The 24,837-nt window shown below is 38.6% G+C and overlaps 2 protein-coding genes across 2 annotated transcripts; both read left to right on the forward strand.

Annotated features, from left to right (window-relative positions):
• The first annotated feature begins 359 nt into the window (after positions 1 to 359).
• Positions 360 to 3,681, forward strand: LOC128361655 (testis-specific serine/threonine-protein kinase 1-like). Its single transcript, XM_053322177.1, has 2 exons — positions 360 to 617; positions 2,962 to 3,681. Exons 1-2 carry the CDS (start codon positions 360 to 362, stop codon positions 3,679 to 3,681), a joined length of 978 nt encoding a protein of 325 aa, XP_053178152.1.
• Positions 3,682 to 9,514: 5,833 nt separating this feature from the next.
• On the forward strand, positions 9,515 to 22,977 carry hdgfl3 (HDGF like 3). The gene is made up of 6 exons (XM_053338154.1): positions 9,515 to 9,738; positions 10,605 to 10,681; positions 11,850 to 11,988; positions 12,229 to 12,390; positions 20,515 to 20,649; positions 22,494 to 22,977. Exons 1-6 carry the CDS (start codon positions 9,655 to 9,657, stop codon positions 22,518 to 22,520), a joined length of 624 nt encoding a protein of 207 aa, XP_053194129.1. The 5' UTR covers positions 9,515 to 9,654; the 3' UTR covers positions 22,521 to 22,977.
• The last annotated feature ends 1,860 nt before the right edge of the window (positions 22,978 to 24,837 follow it).

Raw genomic sequence — 24,837 nt, forward strand, 5'->3', positions numbered from 1 at the left:
AACCTGTAAAGTAAATTGAAGGCTGATGTATGTTGTTCTCTTTTTTTCCTTTTTATTGTATTGTTTACAATTTTTAATTTCATATTTTTAATATTTTCTATCCAGACATATGCCCAGTTTTTAATACTATGGTTAATTTGTTAGTAAATGTATTGCCAATAAAGCATTATAAAAGTTGTGTTGTTGCTCTGCAGAAGAAATGAATCATTTAAATGTAGTTCTGATGGAAAATTCTAAAAATTATGTCATAAATTAATGATTCCATACACTGTATATATACTGATCTGACTCACCACCAAACTAACCTGGATCTGAATTTGAGGAGTAACTCAGCTGACTATATCATCACTACATACACAATGATTGACAAGTTATTCTTGGAGAGGAATGGGTACACGTATAGGAACGTTCTAGGGGAAGGCATGTATGGTAAAGTTGTGTGTGCATACTCAACCCACCAGAAGCAGAGAGTTGCCATCAAGATTGTAGACACGAAAAAGTTGCATTCTGATAGCTGGGAAATCTTCCTGTCTCGAGAAATGGAGATTGTCAAGTCATTGAACCATCCCAACATTGTCAAGACTTACCGGATTTTAGATATGAAAAAGAGCAGGACAGTAAGTACCACTGACTGGTACTTTATGATTAACCAATGTTACTTGTAAGTACTGCATATCTACACAGAGCTGGGAACATTTGCCAAGAGATACGCGACAAAAATTAATACATGCAAGGGCCAGTTTCATTTGAAATGCAGGAGGTGGTTATAAAAAAAAAGTCAAAGTACGACTAATTTTGAGTAAATCAACATGAAACGAGTCAATCGCATGCTTGTAGTAGCAGTAGTGGTAATTGTGGTAGGTATGGTAGAATGAGAGGAGGTTTCTGGATTTTGGTTAAATGCCTTATTGAAATAGATAATGGATTGCCTTGAAATTTTCAAATATCCATGGTGTTCAGAAAATGATCCCTACTTTGATTTTGATTTCTCTTTATTACCCGATTGTTTTCTTGACATTTGTATATAAAGATAGACGTAGGAAGGTGTGACGTTACCAGTTGATTTGCATTAGAGCGGGTTGGAGCTCATGGTTGGCTCCATCCTTTTTCATAAGAAGCTAGAACCTTCCAAATAGGGGTTTCGGGGTGATGACTTTCACGATACCTTAGAAATTCTGGTTACTGCACACTTGAGCTAACATTTCCACTCTTCATTAACATCTAATAATTGTATTATGTCTTTTCTTCTGTACAGCACTCCATGGTTGTTTTAAAGTGCTTAACAAATAAAGTTGGATTGGATTCCCATCTGCCTGTGCTGTATTTACTGTTTACTGCTAATGAGCAAAAAATGGCATGCTATAACATGGGTGGTGAATATGGTAACTGGAAACAGAGCACTGGACCTAAGCTAACATTAGCTACTTTAGCTAATCTGTGCTAAAAAGGTTGGTTTCACAGTCAAGGAACATTAAACTTCAGAGAATTATTGCAACAATTATCTGACTCAGTGCGAGTCCCAGTGTATATACAATAGCAGCAGATGAACCAACTGTCAATCATAGCGGTCTGTCAACACCCACACAGCAGACATCAAAGCTACAATAAGTCTTCAAATCCTATTAAGGGGGTGATGATTTCCAAAATGACCACCAGTTCACTTATTAGAGGACCTGAATTTGATAACACTGGCCATAATGACTCATGGGAAGAAATGATTGACTTAGTATATCTAGAGAGAAGTTGAGGACTTTTGAATGGGAGTCAGTTGGGGTATCTAGTCACTGTCAGTGGTACTTTAAGGTACTTCTGCTATGGCTTCAGCCTCAAGCTGTTGTAATTGCTGCTTGATTGCGTCCCAAGGCGTACATGACAAAACACAGCTTTTAACCCAACAGCATACACAAACATACTACATATCAGACATTACGAATGAGTAGCAGCAGTGTGATCAATTTCATGGCTCACTGATGTACTGAAGCCTACTTAAACCTACACTCATTTAACAGTTTGACTGACTGAGGGTGCTTTCACCCTCAGTCAGTAAAATTGTTACTATGTAGCATACAGACTGCGGTGTGGTCCGTGTTCACACCTGCAAATGAATCAAGATTGGTCCGATTAACGTTCTCTCATCTTCTGGTAGGTCAAGCGCTTGATTTAGTGCGATTGATGCTTTCGCACCAACGAAAATTAACCGAACTAAGAGCTTTTGGTCCGAATGGACTGTTTAGTGCCAACTGCTTGGTGTGAAAGAGCCCTGAGAGACAAAAGAGTCTTTTCAGTCCAGCCTGTGGGACCCTAAATCTCTGTTTGAGAGCAAAGGTTTTCCTCTAGTCTCTCTCTGTCTCACTATTGGATGGACTGCCATGAAAATTAGTACATGCGTTCATGTTCTCTATAGGATGAATTGTAATAACTTTGGTCATCGTATTTCATCTTTCATCATCAGGTCAAAATCTCAATTTGGCCAATACACTAATTTATGACTTCCCATTAGCCACCATTAACACCAGTGACATTCCAATTAGCCTCAGCTAATTAGCAAATGTCAGCCTGCTGAAAGGTTAAACTAAGATGAACATGATAAAGATTATGCATGATTGATATCAGCATTTTAGCATGCTGACATTTGCATTTAGCTCAAAGCACCATTGTTTCCAAGTACAGCTTGGAGAGCTGCTAGCATGGCTGACCAGGAATGTCCAAACTATTCCATAAAGGTTCATGTGGCTGAAGGTTTTCATTCAAACCAAGCAGGAACACACCAGACTTGACTCATTTAATCAACTGATCTCAGTCTTCAGACAGCTGATTGGTCGAATTGTGTGCTCTTGATTGGTTGGAACAAAACCTGCAAGCACATGGCCCTTTATGGAACAGTTGTAGACTCTTAATCTAGATTTACATTAATTAGGTATCCTGTTGCATATATTTGAACATGCCCTTTTGCATTTGTAGGTCTATATGGTGATGGAGCTCTGTGTGAAAGGTAATCTTTCTACGTATGTCACAAGTGAAGGGTCTTTATCTGAACACTCAAGCTGCAGGCTTTTCACACAGCTGTGTGAGGCCATCCAGTATCTTCACAACAGGGACCTGGTGCACAGAGACCTGAAATGTGATAACCTACTTTTGGACATGTATCTCAACCTCAAAGTGGGTGACTTCGGGTTCAGCAAGAGGCTCATTTACATGGACAGCCACATGAAGCTGAGTGAAACCTATTGTGGGAGTCTGTCCTATACAGCACCTGAAGTTTTAATTCATTCTCCATACAACCCCAAAGTGTCTGACGTTTGGAGTATGGGTGTTGTGCTGTACAGGATGCTCTATGGATCAATGCCCTTTAATAGCACCAACCTTTTGAAGATGGTGGAGGCTCAAAAGCAGCATAGAATCACATTCCCAAATAGTCCGACTGTTTCATCTGAGGCACAGCAACTCATCCAAAGCATTCTGCACCCTACTGTTGAGTGGCGGATTACAATTGGCAACATATTGCAAAGCTCCTGGATGTTGAAGAGGGGGAGGATGGAAGACAGTCATGAGGCCTCCACATCGAGCACTGGCTCTAGACAGGAAGAACCTCAAAATAAAAATACCAGAGAGGACATGGAAGTCCAAAATGATAATTCAGACCCAGAAGAAGGACCATCAACTGCTGCAGAAAGACGGTGACAAAACTTAAATAAAAACATTCATTATCAGTTTTGGTAACTCTTTCATTTAAAATGTGTCTGGATCTTTCAAAAGAAACAACTATTGAATTTTGTTTAAAAAAAAAGGCATCATACTGTAATCAAACTGTGATTGGCTCATCGATATCAAAGGTGTTTTTGGAGTTTTAACATTAACCCTCCCGTTGTCCTCGAGTCAAGGAAGGAAGGGAGGAAGAAGGAAGGAAAGGAAAGGAGGGAGGAAGGAATGAATAAAGACAAGAACGAAGGGAGGAAGGAAGGAAAGGAGGGAGGAAAGAAGGAAGGGAGGAGGAAGAAGGAAGGAAAGGAGGGAGGGAGGAAGGAAGGGAAGGAGGAAGGAAAGGAAGGAAGGAAGGTTGGTGGGAGGGAGAAAAGAAAGGGGGGGAGGAAGGTAGGAAGGAAGGTAGGAGGGAGGGGGAAAAGAAAAGAGAGAAGGGAGGGTGGAAGGAAAGGAAGGAAGGAAGGTAGGATGGAAGGACAGAAGGAAGGAAGGAAGGGGGATGGAGGAAGGAAAGAAGAAAGGGAGGAAAGAGAGAGGAAGGAAAGAAAGAGAGACGGAGGGAGGAAGGAAGGACAGTCAAAACAGGCGGGGTCAATTTGACCCGGAAGGACAACACAAAAGTTAAATGAATTTTGAAGTGTGACTGAATTTTGCGTCCACATTATAGGACTCTCCAGTCAATATAATGTCACAAGCAAGCAGGCATATCTTAGAGCATGAAATAGAAATACATACTTTACCAATTTGTGAGGCTTCCTGTAGCAACTGCTAGGCCCCAACAGTGTGAAATGACTAACATTCAAAGCTAGAAGACACAACTACACCAGCTTAAGGCCTTTTTGTGTACTTTAAAGTAACTTAAGTAACTTGTATCAGCGTACTTTGATGTGAAAATGCATGCTTGTTTTGCAAAATGTGTAATGTTTTCTGAGTTTGACATACCACAGAAAAGTGTGTTGTTAACCACCCTGCCAAATTTGAATGATTTGAAAAATCGCCAAATATATGAAATTAGGCTTCAAAGTTGTGTAAAAACTCTTTCTCTGCTACCAAACGCTGTGGGAGTGCCCACCGAGTTCGCTGAAACCCCGCCCCCTACCAAGTGTCACCTGTCAATCAAAGTCACCACCTCTACCAGAAACATGGACGCTACTTCTGAGAGCTTTCTGCTGCTAGCTCTGCTGCTAGCTCATCAGCTAACTCGCAGATAAGTGGCTAACTGTAGACTGTAGTAGTAGTAGTGTGTGCTAAATGTATTTATACTTCTACAGCAGCAGACCTGCCCACTAAATCTTGAAACACAGTTTGTGAAGCCTAGCTCCACAATTCAAGTCTAAATGGTTGAAATGTTTTTACATCTTTTTTAGAAATACATTTATGACCTATTTAATGTGTTCAGAAGAAAATATTTGAATTCACTTCACACTAGGGTGACCATATTTTGATTTCCAAAAAAGAGGACACTCGGCCTGGCCACGAGATAGCCTACTTAAATGATACTCACAGTTTACTCAAAGATTCCTTATAATTTTAATATATTTAAAGTTTATATGTATGGATAGAATATTATGTTATATTACAAAATAATATCTCTCAAAGACAGAAATTCAGATAGGCTTCTCAGAGGTTACTGAACTTTCTTTATTATGCCTCAATTGTAAAAAATAAATAAAATAAAATAATATATATATATATAAATGTAAAATATCTGGAATAAAATAATGATAGAAATAATGTCTCTTCTGTGTCAGAAAAATCAACTTGTAAAATAATAGCTCTCTTTTCAAGTCTTACTGGACAAATAAAGAAATAAATAATATGAAATAATGTTCTAAATAATACCTCTTCTGTATTAGGAAATCCAACTTTAACAAAATATTTCTCACTAAATTTTCAGTGTAATGTAAAATAATCCTCTGTTTTTCCAGGTTTCACAAAGAACTCAGTCAACTTTGCTGAACTACTCTCACCTCGCACTGCCTTTTTATGTTTCTCTGTGTCCATATGAGCTGTGAGGTCCCCGGCACCTTTATTGGACACAGACACATAAGTACCAGCTTTGCACACGGTGCACTCAGCCTCCCATATGTCCCGACCAGGTCGGTAAACTGGGAATTTTTGTTGCAGTTCATCTGTGAACGTGCATTTGCGCTTCGGCATCTTGAACGCTTCAGCTGCACCACCGGTGTCTGCTGCTTTTTTTGTTGTGAATTTTGGAGATCCGCCCACAGGGCAGCCTCTCGGTGTTTACGTCACACACGCTAACCCAAACAATGACAACCGGTGGGGGGTGGACGGGGGGGGGGGCACACACATATACACACACACACAAGAAAAAACGGATATTATCGTCAATTTATAAAAAAACTCCTGGACGCCCTGGACGGGACGTAAAAAGTGGACATGTCCGGGGAAAAGAGGACGTTTGGTCAGCCTACTTTACACAGTCTTTAAAAATGGTTAACTAAATAATTAATTGATTTATAGTATCAATAAACAAAAAGTTAGTAATGCACCCTATTTTGTTCTGTAGCAGGTGTACATAATTACCAGGAACCAGCCTTTAGTGTTGAGTTACCAACAGTTCAAACATTTTCTTAGCACTAGTTTGACCTAATGTAACACCATGGTAACTTTAAATCTCTACTCTTTAATAAACAACATTCAACCACAACAAGCTTTTTCCCCTACTGCCTGGTTACAGTGTGTTCAGCTCATGTCCATTAAGAATATGTTCTGTTCTCTTAGCAAATATTGTACTGACATGAATACCACAGTAGTAGCTGACATGTACCACAACAATAAAAACAAATGGATAAAGTTCATATGTTGCAGAAAATTTTGCAGTTAATGACATATTGAGGCTGCTTTGAGAATCTATTAAAAACAAATCTAGATCTGATTTTATTTTACTAATAAATACAACTGAATACTGCATGTGCACCTGAAAAAACTGATTATTAAAAAAAGTTAAAATATAGCTATCTTTTTCCAGCATTACTTGATATAGTGGCATATAGTGGCAGACACTAGTCAATGTGACTCATGGACATACATTTGTTAACCTGGGACCTCCCGAGCTCTCAGACAGCTGTTTAAATCACACATGGACCCTGCTGTTTATATGTTCTGAATATATTAACTGTATCTATATTGACTGATCAAGACTCCCAGCGTGTGAACTTACAGGTCTCATTGTAGGCAGAAATAAAAAACAATGAATTGATCAATAACAACAATGTCTATCTTCCCGTAGAGCCTACATGAAATTGCTGTTCAGTACATTTCAGTCAGCCTGCTGAAGGCACTTTGTCCAGCCGCTGTCCTCTCAGCCCCTCAGGAGCTGCTGTTGACACACTGCTGGTTCTCAGAACAGAGACGACTGAACACAGGTCAGAGTTAGTGTGGACTGAATGGACATGACTCTTCAATAGTGCTTATGCGCTAGTCAGATGATGGTGAGAATGTGTGGCTTGGATTTCCTCCACAGCATGAACAAATGCTGTATATAATTAGAGATTTCAATAAAGAGCTGCAGAAATTTCACTGAAATTAAGGAAAAAATTTAAACTTTCAAAAAAGTGAATGCTTTCATATTAACAAACTAACCTTAGAAATATCAACATCAATTCTATTCTAGCTCTCCAAACAGGATTCAAATATTTTGGACATCATCACACGATCCACTTATTATGTGTACGAAATGTTAAGGCCTTAACAGCAAACATCTAACCTGAATTACAAAGGTTGGATCGCTTACTTCTTTCTTTGATGGGGAAAGTGCAGACTGTTAAAATGAATGTTTTTCAATATATTCCCATCTTCTCACCTGCATCCTTTTCCAGATGTATTGATTCTATCATCTCCTGATCCAGGGATGACTCCAAGAATCACTAAAGTATTTCTGCGATGGAATACATTTTCATTGGGTCATTTGCCATTGTTGACAAATTGTGTGCCAATTTTGAACTAAATAATTCAGACTTTTTTAAACACTTCTAACTACAGAACTTTGCAAAGACCCATTCTTCTGCATTACCTCAAATCTCACCTGCTACTGGCACAGATCACACACTCATGGCTGATACTTTAAGGGTCATGTGTATTACCTCTATGACCAACAAATGATTTTGATTTTAAAAATCAAAATAAGAGCAAGCTGGCAGAATGAACTGCAAACTACCCTCTCTTATCAATTCTGGAACAAAGCTATTAACTCATCCTCCTCTGGTGCTCAGCTTATAGCCTCATCCAGCCTCACAGAGCTCACTATAGTTAAGCTCTCCAAAGGTTTAATTTTAAAGAGACCCAACATTCCCATATATTCAAATAAATGTAATTGTCTTTACCTCTCTAATTACTTGAATAAGAATTATCCTGTTGTGGAGTCACCTTTTGCAATGTATTATTTATATATTTACTTTTTCTTATCTTATTTACTCTTATTTTGTATCTTTTTACCACCTTGTTAGTTTCACTGTTACAGTTTATTACAATTCTTGTCTACTACTTACTTAATTTGATCTACTGCTACCTCTGTCTTTGTTGTCAATGCTAATATACGATCATTGTATTCCTTGTTGAAGAGGCCTGATGGATGGGGTGTAAGTCAGGGGGTTAAGGGTGTTCTGGATTGAGGAGAAATATTGTAATAACCAAATATGCCTTTTTATTTGTGTACAAAATACTGCTGCATTTTCTTCAATATTGTTACAAAAATATTAATCAGATCCATCAAGTTATAGATCCGTTGCATCTGCTGTCTACCCATTAAAGTGGATTTCATAAAATTAGAGGTATGATGGATTCTGTTTTACACATCAGGAAAGTCCATGTTTTATTTTTCAGTTAAACTTTTTTTCAGTGCAGATACCACTTTTTCCAAAACAAGTGTTTCAATGCTAATGATTCCTTATCAGTTCATGCTTTGTTTTCAATTTCAAATTTTATTTTCAACGCCAAAACTGAACAGTTCTACTCGTATATACATTGATGGTGACAATTAAGCTACAATGCAGGATGCTGGAGCAACCACAGGGGGAAATTTGGGGGGGTTGAGTATCTTACCCAAGGACATTTAGACATGAAGGAGGAGTCATGAATCAAACCACCATCCTTCTGATTAGTGGACGAACTGCTCTACCTGCTGATCCACAGCCATCACAGTAAAAACATTCTTTCCTGTTTGTAATTAATTGTTATCATTTTTTTGCCCCTTTAACGTGTTTACAATAATAATATTAATAATAGTAGTAATATTAGTAGTTATTAGAAACAAGTAGAATTGGTAACAGCTATAACTTGTCTTGTGTGCAGTCACACTGAGGCTTTCTATCCTTGCAGGAGGTTCAAAAGAGATTCAAGTGGTTTATTGGGGAGATGGTTCCACCAAGTGGCTGCTAGCTGTCAATGATCCAGAGAACCTGCAGGTCCTTATTCATTAAATAATAAAGTCATTGTACTTATGTGTGTCAGTGTGTGCAGTTTGTCTGATAATGAGCATTTAAATTACTCTTATAATTATATGAAAACTTACCATACGTTATTCTGTTGGGTTTGGTAACATCATACATTGTATTATTATTTTTTGCAGGATGTATGAGATGAGCTGAAGACAGACTTTTAACATAATAAAACGCCTGTATTGGAAAACATGTGCGTCACTAATGCTTTTATTCCGAAGCCCGGAAGTTCGATTTTTTCCCCCTTATTCCTAACAGACTGCACAGGTACTCCAACTTAGGCCATTCTTGATCGTGTTTACACCTGAATTCGTGCGTAAGAGGATAGCCCTCTTCCAGGCCCCGTTTTTCCGCGTTTTTTAATTATTTATTTCCGTGTAAACTGCAGTCTTGATATAAAAACATTGATGGTCGATCATTTAGCCCTGTGTTGAGGGCCCTGCGAAAGGATTTCTAAATTCATCCCGAAGCTCAGTTTATATCCAGCGATATGGCTCGACCACGGCCGCGGGAGTACAAGGCAGGAGATTTGGTTTTCGCTAAAATGAAGGGATACCCGCACTGGCCGGCGAGGGTGAGTGTGATGCGGCCGGGCTGGGAGCGCAGGGAGGCGGGGTTCATTTACACAATACAGCCGCTGCTTTTGCTGGAGGAACAAGCCGCGGCTCCCCTGAGCTCGGCTTGGGGGTACACACGGCCAACATTGGCTCTGCGTATTACTGTTACTCACATGTCTGGTTTCTAGCCGTCATTATCCTCCACATTGAGGCAAAATGTACGTATTAAAAAGGATGAAAACACGTAACATTTACGGAGCTCTATTCGCTCAGCTCGCTCGTTTCATTCAGTTCTTACTCGAGTTGTAACGCTCATTTCCCACGTTTATATTCCTCGTGAATGAGCTCAACATCTGTTTTTATTGATGGATTGTTTGTATTTAGCTGTCACACGTGGGTTAAATGAGACAGTAGTTGACCTCATGTAACCCGCAGCGTCTCTGTTTCAACACAATGATGTTTTTAATTTGTAGTGACTGTCTAATAGTCACAATATAGTATGTATGGCCTCGTATTGAATGGCGCACATGGGCTTATTATCATGTGATGAGTTGCTGTGGATGTCCTCAGTGCAATGAGCTCTATCACTGTCAGGCTCCATTTGTAACCTCTTACAACAAGTTACCTGGAGCATCTCTCTCTCTCTCTCTCTCTCTCTCTCTCTCTCTCTCCATCATCATACAGTAGATATGACTGACTCAGTTCAGTTCAATTTCACCATGCTTTATAGTGCATGTATGACAGGACATGAGCCTTTACTAGCCCCATACAAGCCAATGTCACTTAAGGTGATGTGATAATTAACACCGGTGATTAAGACAGAAAGCTTTCAGCATTAAGAGGGATGTAATAAATATTCAGTCTCTCTCTCTCTGTCTTTCAGATCGATGAGCTTCCTGAAGGAGCTGTGAAGCCACCTGCCAACAAGTACCCCATCTTCTTCTTCGGGACTCATGAAACGTAGGCGACTTTTTCTTCCAGGACGTCCAGCTTCCAAGAAAACAGCTGGCGTACATGAATAGTAGTTCAGTCACATGAAGTTTTTTCCCAATAGAAGTGGTGCTGGGTATTGTTTGAATACAATACATTTGATAAGTTTTAGTTCCAAGTTCATTCATTCTTTGGAATTAATAGCTTGACAAAACCATTTTGAACTTAGGGTTGAAAATCTCACAGACAGTTTTCTCAGTTGTTGATCATTTGAAGATCATTTTATACCACTGATATAATGATAATATAATAGTATAATAATGTAAGGGGGGTGCAGGGTGAGATTGTAGAGTGGGTGCTACACTTATGGTTGGGAACAGAGTTATTTACCTTTAATTCATACACAGTGAGGAATAGAGGACACTACTTGTTTAGCCAATGTGACATGAATAGCTTCTTAGCTGCTAATGTGAAGTGTGGTGAAACTGAGGTCAAAAAAAGATCAAGCTCATATCCATGTATCATATGATGAGTCCATATATAGACATGATGATGTTAGTAATGATGTTATTGTACAATAAGTCCATAATGTAAGTATTGTGACAGGCCTAATCTCATGCATGTGTATGAGGACACACTGACAGTCCTGCCTCTTCTTTTTCACACCATTCCTGCAGATGACTGTAATGCACCAATAAAAAGCAGCATTGCACTCACAAAGGCAGGGAAGAAGAATGCAAGCTAGTAATCTGCTTTGCAAATATTTTATAAGGAAAGAAATGCATTTAGCACGTTAGTTAGACCTCAAACATAAACCCAATGTTTGGGTGAGAAAGGCTCAATGCCTTTTTTTTGTTTACTAGAAAACTCCACAGGGCATCTTTAATATCTTATATCTGAAGATGGTTATGTGTTCACTTATTTTGTATTTACTTCTGATTTTGTCCTTCAAAAAAGACATTATATGGATCATCATGTGACTCTAAAATGACTGAAACCCACATTAGTACTTAAAAATTCCGACCTATCAGCTGTTTAACTTACACATAGTAAGTCAAAGATGGCAATTAAAAACATGCTGATGTCAAATCTTTTAAATTCTTTTATACAGTCTATGTGTCAAATATAGTATCATTAAAGTTTGTCCAGCCTGTTTGCAGTAAAACTAGTAGTAAATACCTCTTCCCCTCTTCTGTAGTGCGTTCTTAGGCCCAAAGGATCTTCTACCCTACAAGGAGTATAAAGACAAGTTTGGCAAGTCCAACAAAAGGAAAGGCTTCAACGAGGGCCTGTGGGAGATTGAGAACAATCCTGGAGTCAAGTTCACAGGCTATCAGGTCAGTCAGTAGTCTGTTATGTTTGTAGTTCAGAGAAAACAGAGGGAGAAGACACGGAGGAGGGGGGCTAGGATGCTCAACAAAGCCACATTGTTGCCTCGTCAAAACTAGAAGACACAAGTGAAAGTGCTGTTCAAAGCAGACGCAATTTGAAAGTTGCATGAATTATTCTGAACTCTCACATCTGTAAATCACTCCTTTATTTTTTTCAGTAATTATGAGTTTTGTTTCCGTACACAGGCCATCCAGCAACAGAGTTCATCAGAAACAGAAGAGGGGGGAAACGCGGCTGACGGCAGCAGCGAGGGTGAGGAGGGAGACTCCGTGGAAGAGGAAGAAGACAAGGAGAAGCTGAAGGGAGACAAGACTGGATCCAAACGGAAAAAGACGGCTACCTCCAAGGTACTTCACTTCAGCAGCTGAACACACTAACACAGGAGAGAGGACAGTACAGGTGTAACAGGAGATGATGGAACAAGAATTGACAGAAAATGAATCAGCCAATTTTTATTTTTATTTTTTTGTAATTTATATTTATTGGCAAGAGTAAAAAATGTACAAAAATATGTACAAAGTAAAAAAAAACATACTTTCTACAGGAAAAGAAATAGTTGTTCCTCTATTATTATTATTTTTTTGATTGTTCTCCCCCACCTCCCATTACCAAAAAATAAATAAATAAAAAACATAAATTAGTAATAATAATAATAATAAATAAACAAAATAGAATACACAATATACCAAAGTATATACCTAAATACATAAAAACGTACATACATACATACATACACACACATATCATAAGTTAAGGAGCCTCACTTATAACACTCAGTAATATGTCACACATTTTCATGACTGGAGAGAGAGAGAAGAAAAAAAAAGGAAGAGAGATATTCCAAATGCCGTAAGCACAGCTGATCACACAGATATACAGCATCAAAACAAATCATAAAGTATAGGGTATAAGTGGTTTTAGCCACAATTTTTATAACTGGGTAATCTGTTTAGCTTTTTTATTTTTAGACATCATGAAATTAGTATTTCTGTTAACATGCTTCTCTCCTGATCTGATCACAAGTGGACAGCAGAGGCACATAGCAGTTCACACCTGTCTCTATCACCTTGTTTACACCTGGCATTGGGTGATCTGATCTGAAGTGAACAGCTCTAAATAAAGTGTAAACTCACACTCACACATTTGACCACACAGCTTTTGCACAGCTTTTGCTTATCATCATCGGTCAGCTGTCATCAGTCCAGGTGGGTGTTTTGATAACAGCTGAAAGAATTGAGAGGAGGACAGATGTGTGTGGTGATCTGAACAGCTGGAATAGTTTGTACATATCAAGTCTATTAGTTCAATTTTCATTAGCTCTTTGCTCTTTAGCCCACACAACAATAATGATAATTTGAGAAGAAAAAAAAAACCTTAAAAATGTTCCTTTTAGCAAGAAATATAACAACTTTTCCTCATGTGATCCAGAATAAAATTTTAAAAAAGGAAATATCACAACATTTTTGTGCAGCTGATATATACTTTTGTTAAGTGTTTGACTCATGTTTATTCTAAAGTACTGTTAATTCAACATTTAATATAATGAATTGAAATCGTCTCCTGTGTATGTAACATAGGACGGATATATAGTGTGATTGTAAATGTTTTTTTTTCTCTTAAGCATAAAAACTGAAGAATAAACTCTTTAAGGATTAATCACCACTTTATCAAAGACTGATGAGATTATTCATGAATGATTTGTGGTTCATAAATGATGTATAGAGACTAATAATGAGGGATATTGTGAACAGTATGTAAAAGTACACAGTGAGTCTCTGCTGTCCACTTGTGATCAGGTCACCAGAGACACATGTTAACAGCAGGTGTAAACAGGGCCTATTATGCGTCTCCAGCTGACCACTGATCACTTCTGCTAGAACGTCTAAAAGGCTCTGCACACAGTAATCACATCAGACAAGCACCAAGTTTGTTTCTGGTGCAAGAGCGAATAAAAATGTACAAGCTATTCCAGCTCCAACCACATACATCTGTGCTCCTCCAGATGTGTCCTAGACCACCCCGGCAAGTGGTTGGAGTGACAGGATCAAAATGAGTATTTTAAGGTTGTTTATACTTGTATAGCTGTCCACTTATGATTGGATCACCTGAGAAGCATGTTAATAACAGGGGTAAACAGGAACTGTGGGTCACACAAAACAACCTGTTGTCCTAGAGTCAAGGAAGGAAGGTAGGAGGATGGAAGGGAGGAAGGAAGAAGGGAGGAAAAGAGGGAGGAAAGAGGGAAGGAAGGAAAGGAGGGAGGGAGGGAGGAAAGGAAGGAATGATGGAAGGAAGGATGGAGGAAAGAAGGAAGGAAGGTATGAGGATGGAAGGAAGGAAGAAGGAAGGAAAGGAGGGAGGGAGGGAAGAAGGAAGGAATGATGGAAGGAAGGATGGAGGAAAGAAGGAAGGTAGGAGGGAGGGAGGAAGGAAGGAAGGAAGGAAGAAAGGGGGATGGAGGAAGGAGGAAGGAAAGAAGGAAGGGAGGAAAGAGAGAGGAAGGAAAGAAAGAGAGAAGGAGGGAGGAAAGAAGGAACAGTCAAAACAGGACGACACAATGTTAACACTGTGATGGACATTTTTCTCAATTTTCTTTACACATTATACATTTTATTCATTTTTTAGTTAAGAAAATATTCTCCAGATTAATTAAAGATCAAATGTGGATTATACCACTGCTGAAAATAGTCCCTAACAAATGCTTTTTAAAAAATTCTTCTAGAATAAACTATACAGACCTTGTATTTGAGACATGATTAGCAGCAGAAGCAAACAACGAAGGCGTTGCATTCGTCGTATACACAAATAAACAACCACATGAAGCTATTTACACATGATCGATGGCTGAAAGGTATTGTCCTTATCCTTGTGTACAGGTCTAACAAGCTTTGTTGGAAGTTATATGAAAGGGCTTAATGTTTGAATATATTTTAAGTTTAATGAGAAAATATTTAATTAGTTAAAGTCTGTGTAAGGTAAGAATAAATATGAGTTTGACATACCACAGAAAAGTGTGTTGTTAACCACCCTGCAAAATTTGAATGATTAAAAAAATCGCCAAATATATGAAATTAGGCTTCAAAGTTGTGTAAAAATCAGCCTCTTTCTCTGCTACCAAACGCTGTGGGAGTGCCCACCGAGTTCGCTGAAACCCCGCCCCCTACCAAGTGTCATCTGTCAATCAAAGTCACCACCTCTACCAGAAACATGGACGCTAGGTCTGAGAGCTTTCTGCTGCTAACTCAGCTGCTAGCTCGGCGGCTAACTCGGCTGCTAGCTCGGCGGCTAACTCAGCTGCTAGCTCGGCGGCTAACTCAGCTAACTGACTAACTGTAGACTGTAGTAGTAGTAGTAGTGTGTGCTGAATGTATTTTTATACTTCTACAGCAGCAGGGGTGGGTTTATGCTAATCACCGCCACATTTCAGACCCGCCCACTAAATCCTGAACACAGAAATCTTGAAACACAGTTTGTGAAGCCTAGCTCCACAATTCAAATCTAAATGGTTAAAATGCTTTTTACACCTTTTCTAGAAATACATTTATAATCTATTTAATGTGTTTAGAAGAAAATGTATGAATTCACTCTACACTGTCTTTAAGAATAATTTCATAGGCCCTGGCAACCAAGTACTGTCCCTTTAAGAGAGTGAGTGCCTGGTGCAAACACCTGTAGGTAGACAGTTTGGGTTAATTAGTTGGTGTAGCAGTGGAGGGACAGCAGGTTTCTTACCATCCTGCTGGATCTTACAGTAAAGGCGTGTGTTGTGTCATCATAGGAATGTAGTGAATATTTGAAGGCTACAGCAGGACACTTGTAAGCCGCTGTGTCTCTACAGTTACAGTGACCAGCTGACAGGAAATGACTGTGTCTAGAAAATGAGATTATATGAAGAGACAAAGTCATAATGTCACACCCAGCCTAACCTAGCTTCTGTAACTCATCTAAGTCTTTCGTTGATTGTGTCTTTCATTGTTTAAGCATGTTCCTTTGGCTACTTACTATATTCTAAGAAAATGCCCCTACCCTCCTCCAGCTGGGATGGATGGATGGATGGATGGATGGATAGATAGATAGATAGATAGATAGATAGGTAGATAGATAGGTAGATAGATAGATAGATACAAATTTTAACTAAAACCTTTCATGCATTTTTATCATCTTTCATAGTAAGGATACTTATCATTTCAAATGCACATAGAAATTCAATAGACCACTTCAGAACATTGGACACTCTGGGCTCTCCCTCACCTGACATTAACACTACTGGGGTGTCTCCCTCATCTGTCAAATATTCCAGCTGTTGATCTCAGTCTTTACAATGTCCTGTTTCATCTTCGTTTTTTTTTCTAAATCTTCCTGACTGACTCTCTGTGGTGAGTTCGCTGCCTAATTTAACCTATGGATTGGACCAAAAGTCTCTGACACATATGAAAACAGCTTTAAAACATTTTATTTTAATGCCAGTATTGCCTCTGACAATACAGACAATAAGATAAGGTAAGATGTTAAATGGACTGTACTTATATAGCGCTTTTTTAGTCGTTATGACCACTCAAAGTGCTTTTACATTACATGTAAATACATACAATCATACACAGTTGGAGCAGCAACAGAAGCAATTTGGGATTAAGTATCTTGCCCAAGGAAACATTAACATGTGGACTGGAGGAGCCGGGAATCAAACCACCAATCATATAATTGGTGGATGACTGCTCTAGCTCCTGAGCCACAGCCACCACAAGATGAGATGTATCTTTATTGACCCCCTCTCCATAGGAGAAATTCAAGTTGACACAGCAGTACAGTGAGGGGAAAAACAGTAGTAGTAGTAAAAGTGATAAAATAGATGAAATAAAATAAATTCCAATACTATATACAGTAAACAATCTCCGTGTAAACAAATATGCAATGTATAAATGTGCAATATGCAGTTCCTGAGATCATATACATGTGTGCAATGGGACTTCCATATTAAAACAGCATCTTTTTTAGTGGGAGTGGGAGGTACTGGGAGCTGGGATACAGTCTGATGGCTAATGGTATGATGTGTAGACTATGTAACTCGTAGCCTATTAAAAAAATAATAAAAACATTTTTAAAATTCTTATCTTACACTTTACAGTGCTGCTATGAAGGGAGCCACATGACAGTGTTGGGAAGGTTGGACTTTTAATTATTAGTGGAACTGCACATGTTAATGGAACACACATTGTTGGTTTTGGTCGTTGACAGTAGGGATTTTCACAGCAGATATTTTGACTTTGAAAAGCACAGTTGTTACTAATAATATTAACTATGGTTCTTTTCTATTCTTATGTCCCAGTAATCCATGACAGTGTGACAGTAAGCCAGCATGCACAGCCTGGAGCAGAAGCAGCTGGAGCATCCCAGTAACTGAATGCTTACTGCACATGTCACATAACAGCAACGTCCATGGTTTGAGCCAAGGACCTTTGTTGTACATCATACCCATCTCTCTCCCATGCTTTCCTGGCTGCCACTGTCCAATAAAAGCAAACAATTAAAACAATCTTTAGAAAAATCTGAAGCAGCTAAATGGAATTCAGCCATCATTTATTATTTACACCCGTGACATGTCAACATGTTTGTAAGAAATGTCTAAAATAATTACAACTATTTCCTCTAACATGTACCTGGTGTTCATTTTAAGAGGGATATATAGTTTAAGCCTATGAGCAGCTACTTCATTGGGATAGACTCATAGACACAATACTGGCTTTCTTTATATAGTAGCTTCACTGTGTGATATATCATTCATCCTGATGATCTGACTGTATTCCCTACACTGTTCTTTTATATTTGACCGTGTCTTTGTTTTGGATAAAAAGCTCCTAGGTTTGAAGGGATGAAGTGCTGCAGAGCTGAGCCCTGCAATACTGTTACTGTATTAGTGCATAAGCCATTGCTGCTGTAAATGGAAGCAGGTTGAAAAAGTCACACATCCCGCTCCTCACTTAGCAACCGCTGTTGCCTAGCAACTAGGCTCCATTACGCACAGCACATGTGGTGCATCTGAAGGAATGTGGCGTTTGCTGAGGTGTGTGTGTGTCCCGTCACATCATTGAAACACTAGTGTGTGTGTGTGTGTGTGTGTGTGTGTGTGTGTGTGTGTGTGTGTGTGTGAGAGTGTACAAGAGGCACTTGAGGGAAATGGAATCTCCTCAGCAGAGGAAATATTAAAAGTGATCTCTGTGTTTATAGGATGGTTATCAACCTTCTCTCAATCCCCTTTCAACCCTACTCCCACACACACACACACACACACACACACACACACACACACACAGGCACACACAGGCTCACTGATCAATAGTGCAATTACTGAATTTTAAATTGGAGCTTTTTGGTGTTTTAGGGGATGGGTTGTACCACTGATATTACCATTTCATACTCATTTCAAATGGGTTGATAGTTGAGGAAATAGTTAATTCATTCATTTGCTTGCAAATGTAATAAATGTAAATAAAATAAACACGTCTTGGTCCAAATAATAGACAATCATAACATTTTCATCACTGAAGTTGTGATGACACACTGCTTTGTGTCCATAAAATTAAGATTCACCAGCAATCTAAATCCTTAAAGAACTGTCCAATGGACCTCAAATGTCAGATGTCTAATAATCCTATTCAAATCATTAAACACATCAAAATTTACATTTTATAACCTGGTCTGCTCCATTAAGCATTGTGCTAGAAATGTAAGCCTTATCTATTGTTTAAAAAATCTGATCATTTGTATCTTTCTCTGACTTGGATGAAGTTATTCATGCTTTCATTTGCTCCAGAAGTGATTATCATATTGGTCACACCGTCAAGTTACACAGAATGCTGCAGTCAGTCTTTTAACTAGAACAAACAAAATAAATCACATGAGCCCCACTTCAGCCTCTTTTCACTGGCTTCCAGCACTTACCCCGACTTTTAAAGCACTTCATGGTGTTGCTCCAGCATACATGTGTGAGTTACTGTGTCCATATGTACCTGTACTTCACCTCAGACCTGGCAACAAGACTCTGCTCGCAGTCCTTTGATTTAGACTTAAATAAGACTGTGCATTAGCTGTTAGAGTCCCTACACTCTGAACAGTCTTCCTGTTGAAATTCATCCTTCTACCTCAGTGACCTTTAAATCCCTACCAAAAAAAACATTTTTGCCATATTGTTATATTTTATTATTATAAAGGCCCAATCAGCAATTTTGTGACCACATTTATTTTATATAAACATAGCACAAATAGTAAGGAAATGTGTGTTTGGTAGAGTATTTCTTTGTTGTAACAATGCTTATACCGTTGGAAAGCCTGCTTATTTCCCCTTTCAATACTGCCACATTTGTAAGGAACATACATTTGTGGGATGAGCAGCAGAGATGAGTATGTGGGTTGCACCCATGAAAAATTTGGTAAAACTTCTCTGCCAATGCCAAACAGCTTATTTTGCTATTGCTATTGTCTCTTGTTTTGAGCTTCTGGTACCCCCAGGTGCTGCCAATCAAGTACCAATCAGGCACCCATGAGCAGGTCAGTTGGTGTCTGCTCCAAGAATCAGCATGCCTGGATAGGGCCCGTGAGATAGGGCAACTTGAAGCTGGTGTTCCACAAAACCAAGTTGCGGCATTATTTGGAGAGATTCTTGGAGCAGACACCAACTGACCTGATGCCTGATTGGTACCTGATTGGCAGTATCCGGGGGTATAATAAGCTGTTTGGCATTGGCAGAGAAGATTTGCCAAATTTGTCATGGGCGCCACCCACATACTCAGCTCTGCTGCTCATCCCACAAATGTATGTTCCTTACAAATGTGGCAGCATTTAAAAGGTAAATAAGCAGGCTTTCCAACGGTATGAGATTTATTGCCAAGAAGTATTGTTACGACAAAGAAATACTCTACCAAACACACATTTCCTTACTGTTTGTGCTATGTTTATATACATTAAATAAAATAGTTTAATTTGTATTATTTTGTAATAATTGGTATCAGAATATCAATAAATGCAGATGCACAACAGTAATAAATAAAAGAAATGGCTCAGTAACAATCAGTGAAGCCAAGTCCATTTACTCACTGTTCAACAGATTTCTGCACAGTATTAATATATAAGTGGCAGTGATAACTATACATCCTTATATTTGGACAGTGCATATACTGTATGTGTAAATACAAACCCTTAAACACCATAACAGAGCTGACTGACGGCTGATCCAGCTGTGCTGCAGGACAAGGCGTCTCATTTTACTACAAACTTTTTCCTCTGAATGACTGATAATCTTCCAGATATTGCTCAATCATAGCTTAGCAATCATGACTAGTCACAGCAGGCATGTCAAGCTTAGATGGTGTTGAAAAGTTATCTAAAATGATCTTACAGTGTTAGAGTCCTTGGTTTATAGGTCTACCCTCCAAAGTATGATGTGCTGCTGACATTCAACTATATGTCTGTGGCAGAAATCCTCCAAGCTGTCCAGGATCTCGTCTGGAGAAGAGGATCTGGAGAAGGACGGGAAAGATGACGACCAGAAGAGCGGCTCTGAGGGAGGAGACCCCAACAACGACATCATCCAAAATACCACCGACAGTAAGGTGGGATTCACAAAAGCTTACGTATTTATCACGAATCAATCCATTGTCAATCCTCTCCTGACACGTGTGAAGAGAACAGCTCACGGTTAAAGTCGGTGTATCAAATCTGCGTTTTTGAATGTCTCTCTAATTTCCTGAGCAGAAATGACTGATTATTCTGCAGCTTTCTCAAATGTTGTGAGGCATAACATAATAACTGAATGGTAATTAGTAGAGCTCTGTTTGGGTCTTTTCAGGGATGTACCGTTCTATGATTACCTCTGTTTGAACATTTGTGAGCTGGGACTCTCAAAGAAAACACAGGACTGATCAGAACCACAACTTTAGAAATGTTCAGACTTTTGGAGATGTTGAAGGTCTCTGTTGTTTGTGGGCTCCTTCATATGATGAGTCAGTCCATAGCTATATCAAGTTCATAGCTACACCAGTGTAGTGCTGGAAGTCTTAGTTAAGTCTTTAAAACCAGGCCAGTGTTTACTCAGCACAGATGGGAGGAAGCAACAGGATATAAACTGTTGCTCTGAAGCTCTTTGAATGGATTACATACTGTTTAGGTGAGCGTTCCTTTCTAAACAGTGCAATGCTCCTTTTCCTGCTTTGTTACTGTTGGTTAATGTTGGTCTGAAAGCACAACTCTTAATTCCCTACTACTTTGTTGATTGTGACACTTTTATATCTAATTCCCTACCAAAACTCATTGTTTCATTAACTGGCCACTAAAGTGTGTATTACCTTTACTTGAGCATGTATAGCTGGTGATCTTGAAGATGTTGCATTCAATTTGAGGTGTACGATCTTTCAGCTGAGACTATTCTACAGCAAGGTTTACATCTTCTTGAACAACCCAACTGGCCTTTCTTTATGTATACAAAATACTCTCACTTTAATCATTAAAGTCCATGTAAAGTAAGAATAAATATGTGTTCTGAGTTTGACATACCACAGAAAAGTGTGTTGTTAACCACCCTGCCAAATTTGAATGATTAAAAAAATCGCCAAATATATGAAATTAGGCTTAAAAGTTTACGTAAAAATCAGCCTCTTTCTCTGCTCCCAAACGCTGTGGGAGTGCCCGCCAAGTTCGCTAAAACAACGCCCCCTACTAAGTGTCACCTGTCAATCAAAGTCACCACCTCTACCAGAAACATGGACGCTACGTCTGAGAGCTTTCTGCTGCTAACTCAGCTGCTAGCTCGGCGGCTAACTCGGCTGCTAGCTTAGTCTTCTTTAGCTAACGTCACCTCCTTCAAACATAAATAAGGGGAGTCACTCCAACAGCATGTGGAACTTTGTGTACCTGAGCACAGCAGTTTAAGGTGCTGCACCAGGTTCCATCTGCAGTCTGCTGATTTAAAACACAATTGTCTAGTTTTAGTTAATTTTCCCTCACAGTATAACCATTGTTCATAGAAAATAACACACCATAATGTCCCTTTTTTGAGAGTGAGAACTTGTTTTAAAGTTTTTATGTCAATGGTTTATTACAAAATTATATATATTATTTGCTAAGAAGTTCCCTGTAACGGTATCAGTATTTTTTTGATAGCTTGTTTCTGCTGCACCCAAGTAGCTACAAAATCACTTACTGTAGGTTGAACATGAGATGCACATTTTCATTCATTCACAAGTAAATGTATTATTTGTGTTATTTTCTAACCATATTTAAACCAGGAAATTATGTCTCATTTTGTCACGGTTTACTATTGCTCTAATACTAAATGCAGTTATTACTCTTAATACTGTGCTCTCCACTAATTGTCCAGTTACAGTTATCTATTCATTTATTTTTGGTTGACTAATACCACTAACTGTGTTTCTTTATTGTGTCCTCTTGTATCCCACAGAACCAGTTGCTCATAGAAGAACATTAGGTGAAGAAAGCATGAAAGGGAAATCATTATTTGTAGCTGTGATGTTTGAAAGTAGAATCTACAACATGATTTCTCATCAACACTGTCTACTGGCTGCCATCGTCACCTCCTCGTCACTTCTCTTTTGGACTTCCAGTATGTGTTTGTATGAAAGATGCACCCTTACTGATGCAGGTATCAGTTCTCATGTGGATACCAGGGTAAGACTGGGCATTATGTTACACAGTTTTTTCAGCACATAAACTTAATGCAAAGGACCATGTTAGTAATCAAAGTAAAGCTACTTTATTTTCTTCCCTTTTTTATCATGGAACTCTCTAAAGATTGTAAGTCCATTTTATCCAGTAACTCTGAATGCTTATAAGTTGGTGTTAAATTAACATGAAATATAGGATGTTTAAAGGGGCATTAAGTACTTGAAGACTTGTTCTATTGGCAAACATTACAACCTGTGACAACTTGAGTTGTGATTATAGGGAGCCATTCTTCCACTACCTTGGACTAATAGGCCAGTCAGAATATCAATATCTGCAACAGTAGTCCTCAATTTGTTGCTTAATTAGAAAGCATAGCAGCAAAGGTGTGTCTGTTTATATCGCATCATTCAGATTGCCCTGGAGCATGGAAAAATTATACACAACCGAAAAAGTAATTTACAGCTTTGACAAAATCATCTTAATGGGGTATTACATTAATTTACTACTTTTGTAAGTTTAGGGGAACTTATAAGAGACCAATTTGAAAAGGAATGGTCAAAATCAATGCAGTGGGGGTGGAGGTATCCTGACTTTTATGCTTTTTCTACCTGCAAAAATTCTGGCTCATACATTTCCCATGATGCTGCTTGATTGCATTTTTCATCAAATTCTCCCTGACTGGTCAAAGCCCAGGTTTTTGAAACACCATACCCCCAGTGTGTATCGCAAGCTTTCTGGTCATATTTGGAGTATCCAACCGAGACTCAGATTTTGGAACTTTTCCTACAGAGCAACAAAAGACATAATACATGAGTAGTTTTCCTCTATGACGGGTAAACTGATCTTAATGTGGTAGTTGTTGGCACAGTGTCATGTATACAGTGTGATAAAAATAGTGAATTGGATAACTTAACTCAGAATGAAACCACTTGCGCACCCACAGCAATCAGAAGTGTCACATTTTGGCTAGAGCTAAAGTAGTGAAGAAGTAATGCTAAATGCTAATTCATTCTGTCATGGTGTGGCTTGAGAACAGGGCTGTTCTATAGCAGAAATGTGTTTAACAGAGACGCACATGAATTACATTGTTTGTACTTTAGCCCAGATGCTAGCATGGCCATGGGCTAGCTAGTTAGAGGACTACTATAACTCCAATGGATTTTTGTATTCGGTTTCGAAAATAAGATTTGTTTAACACAATGTGTTAAAAGGTCAACCTTTGCAAAGGCTTTTTTGACGTTTAAAGAATGAATGTAAATCTGTATTAGCAAGTAGCAGAAGCTAGGCTAGGCTAACCACTGTAAAAAACAAACAAACAACCATATAAGAGGAGGAATTTCCCATTTCAGTAAACACAGCTACATCAGGCTAATGCTGTCTTAGCTAACTCAACAGCCTGCTATTTAAAAAAACATGAATTATTAATTTATTAAACATTTATCATATTAACAAAGGAAAGGGACATCTAAATGACTAAAAACCTAATGTAAACCAACATGAGTACTAGAGAATAAAGGCTTTAAACTAACATGAAAACATGAAGAATTTATGACAAACAAGTTATAAGACCTAAATTTTTATTATTAGAGCTAGTAAAAGCTTTAAAAGTCACAGACAGGATGTGGAAAGGGATGGCTTTATTTTTCTGAGTGAAATGTGAAACTGCTAGTCATAAGCACAGGCCTTTTTCAGGCAGTTTAACCTATTTCTAAAACAAAGCTCACAGGTTTATTTATTCATCAGCCTGTCAATCCCTATAGATATTTTGCATATAACAGAAAAAATTATGATTTACAACCTCCTTAATTATAATGAAAAAGAGACCCTATTACATGTGCTGAAAAAGTGAGTTTTACAGTAGTTTGTGAAATCTGTGTCACAATAAAAATACAGTATAGGTGCATCTCTTATTTGTTTGTAACATGATATACAGGTATACAGTCAGTGTCACTCCATGTCACTTCATGTTTAGGCCAGAAGAATCAGGGCGTAGGGATGGGTAGTGTTCTTCTCAGAAATACTTCATAACCACACATAGTGTAGATAGCCATCAGTCAGTATTTATGCTGACCTGTGCATTCCTATCTGTATTTTCTCACTCATCTCCTGTCATTGTGTAC

This window comes from Scomber japonicus, chromosome 1, assembly GCF_027409825.1.
Source record: "Scomber japonicus isolate fScoJap1 chromosome 1, fScoJap1.pri, whole genome shotgun sequence".
In the NCBI taxonomy this organism is placed as follows: Eukaryota; Metazoa; Chordata; class Actinopteri; order Scombriformes; family Scombridae; genus Scomber; species Scomber japonicus.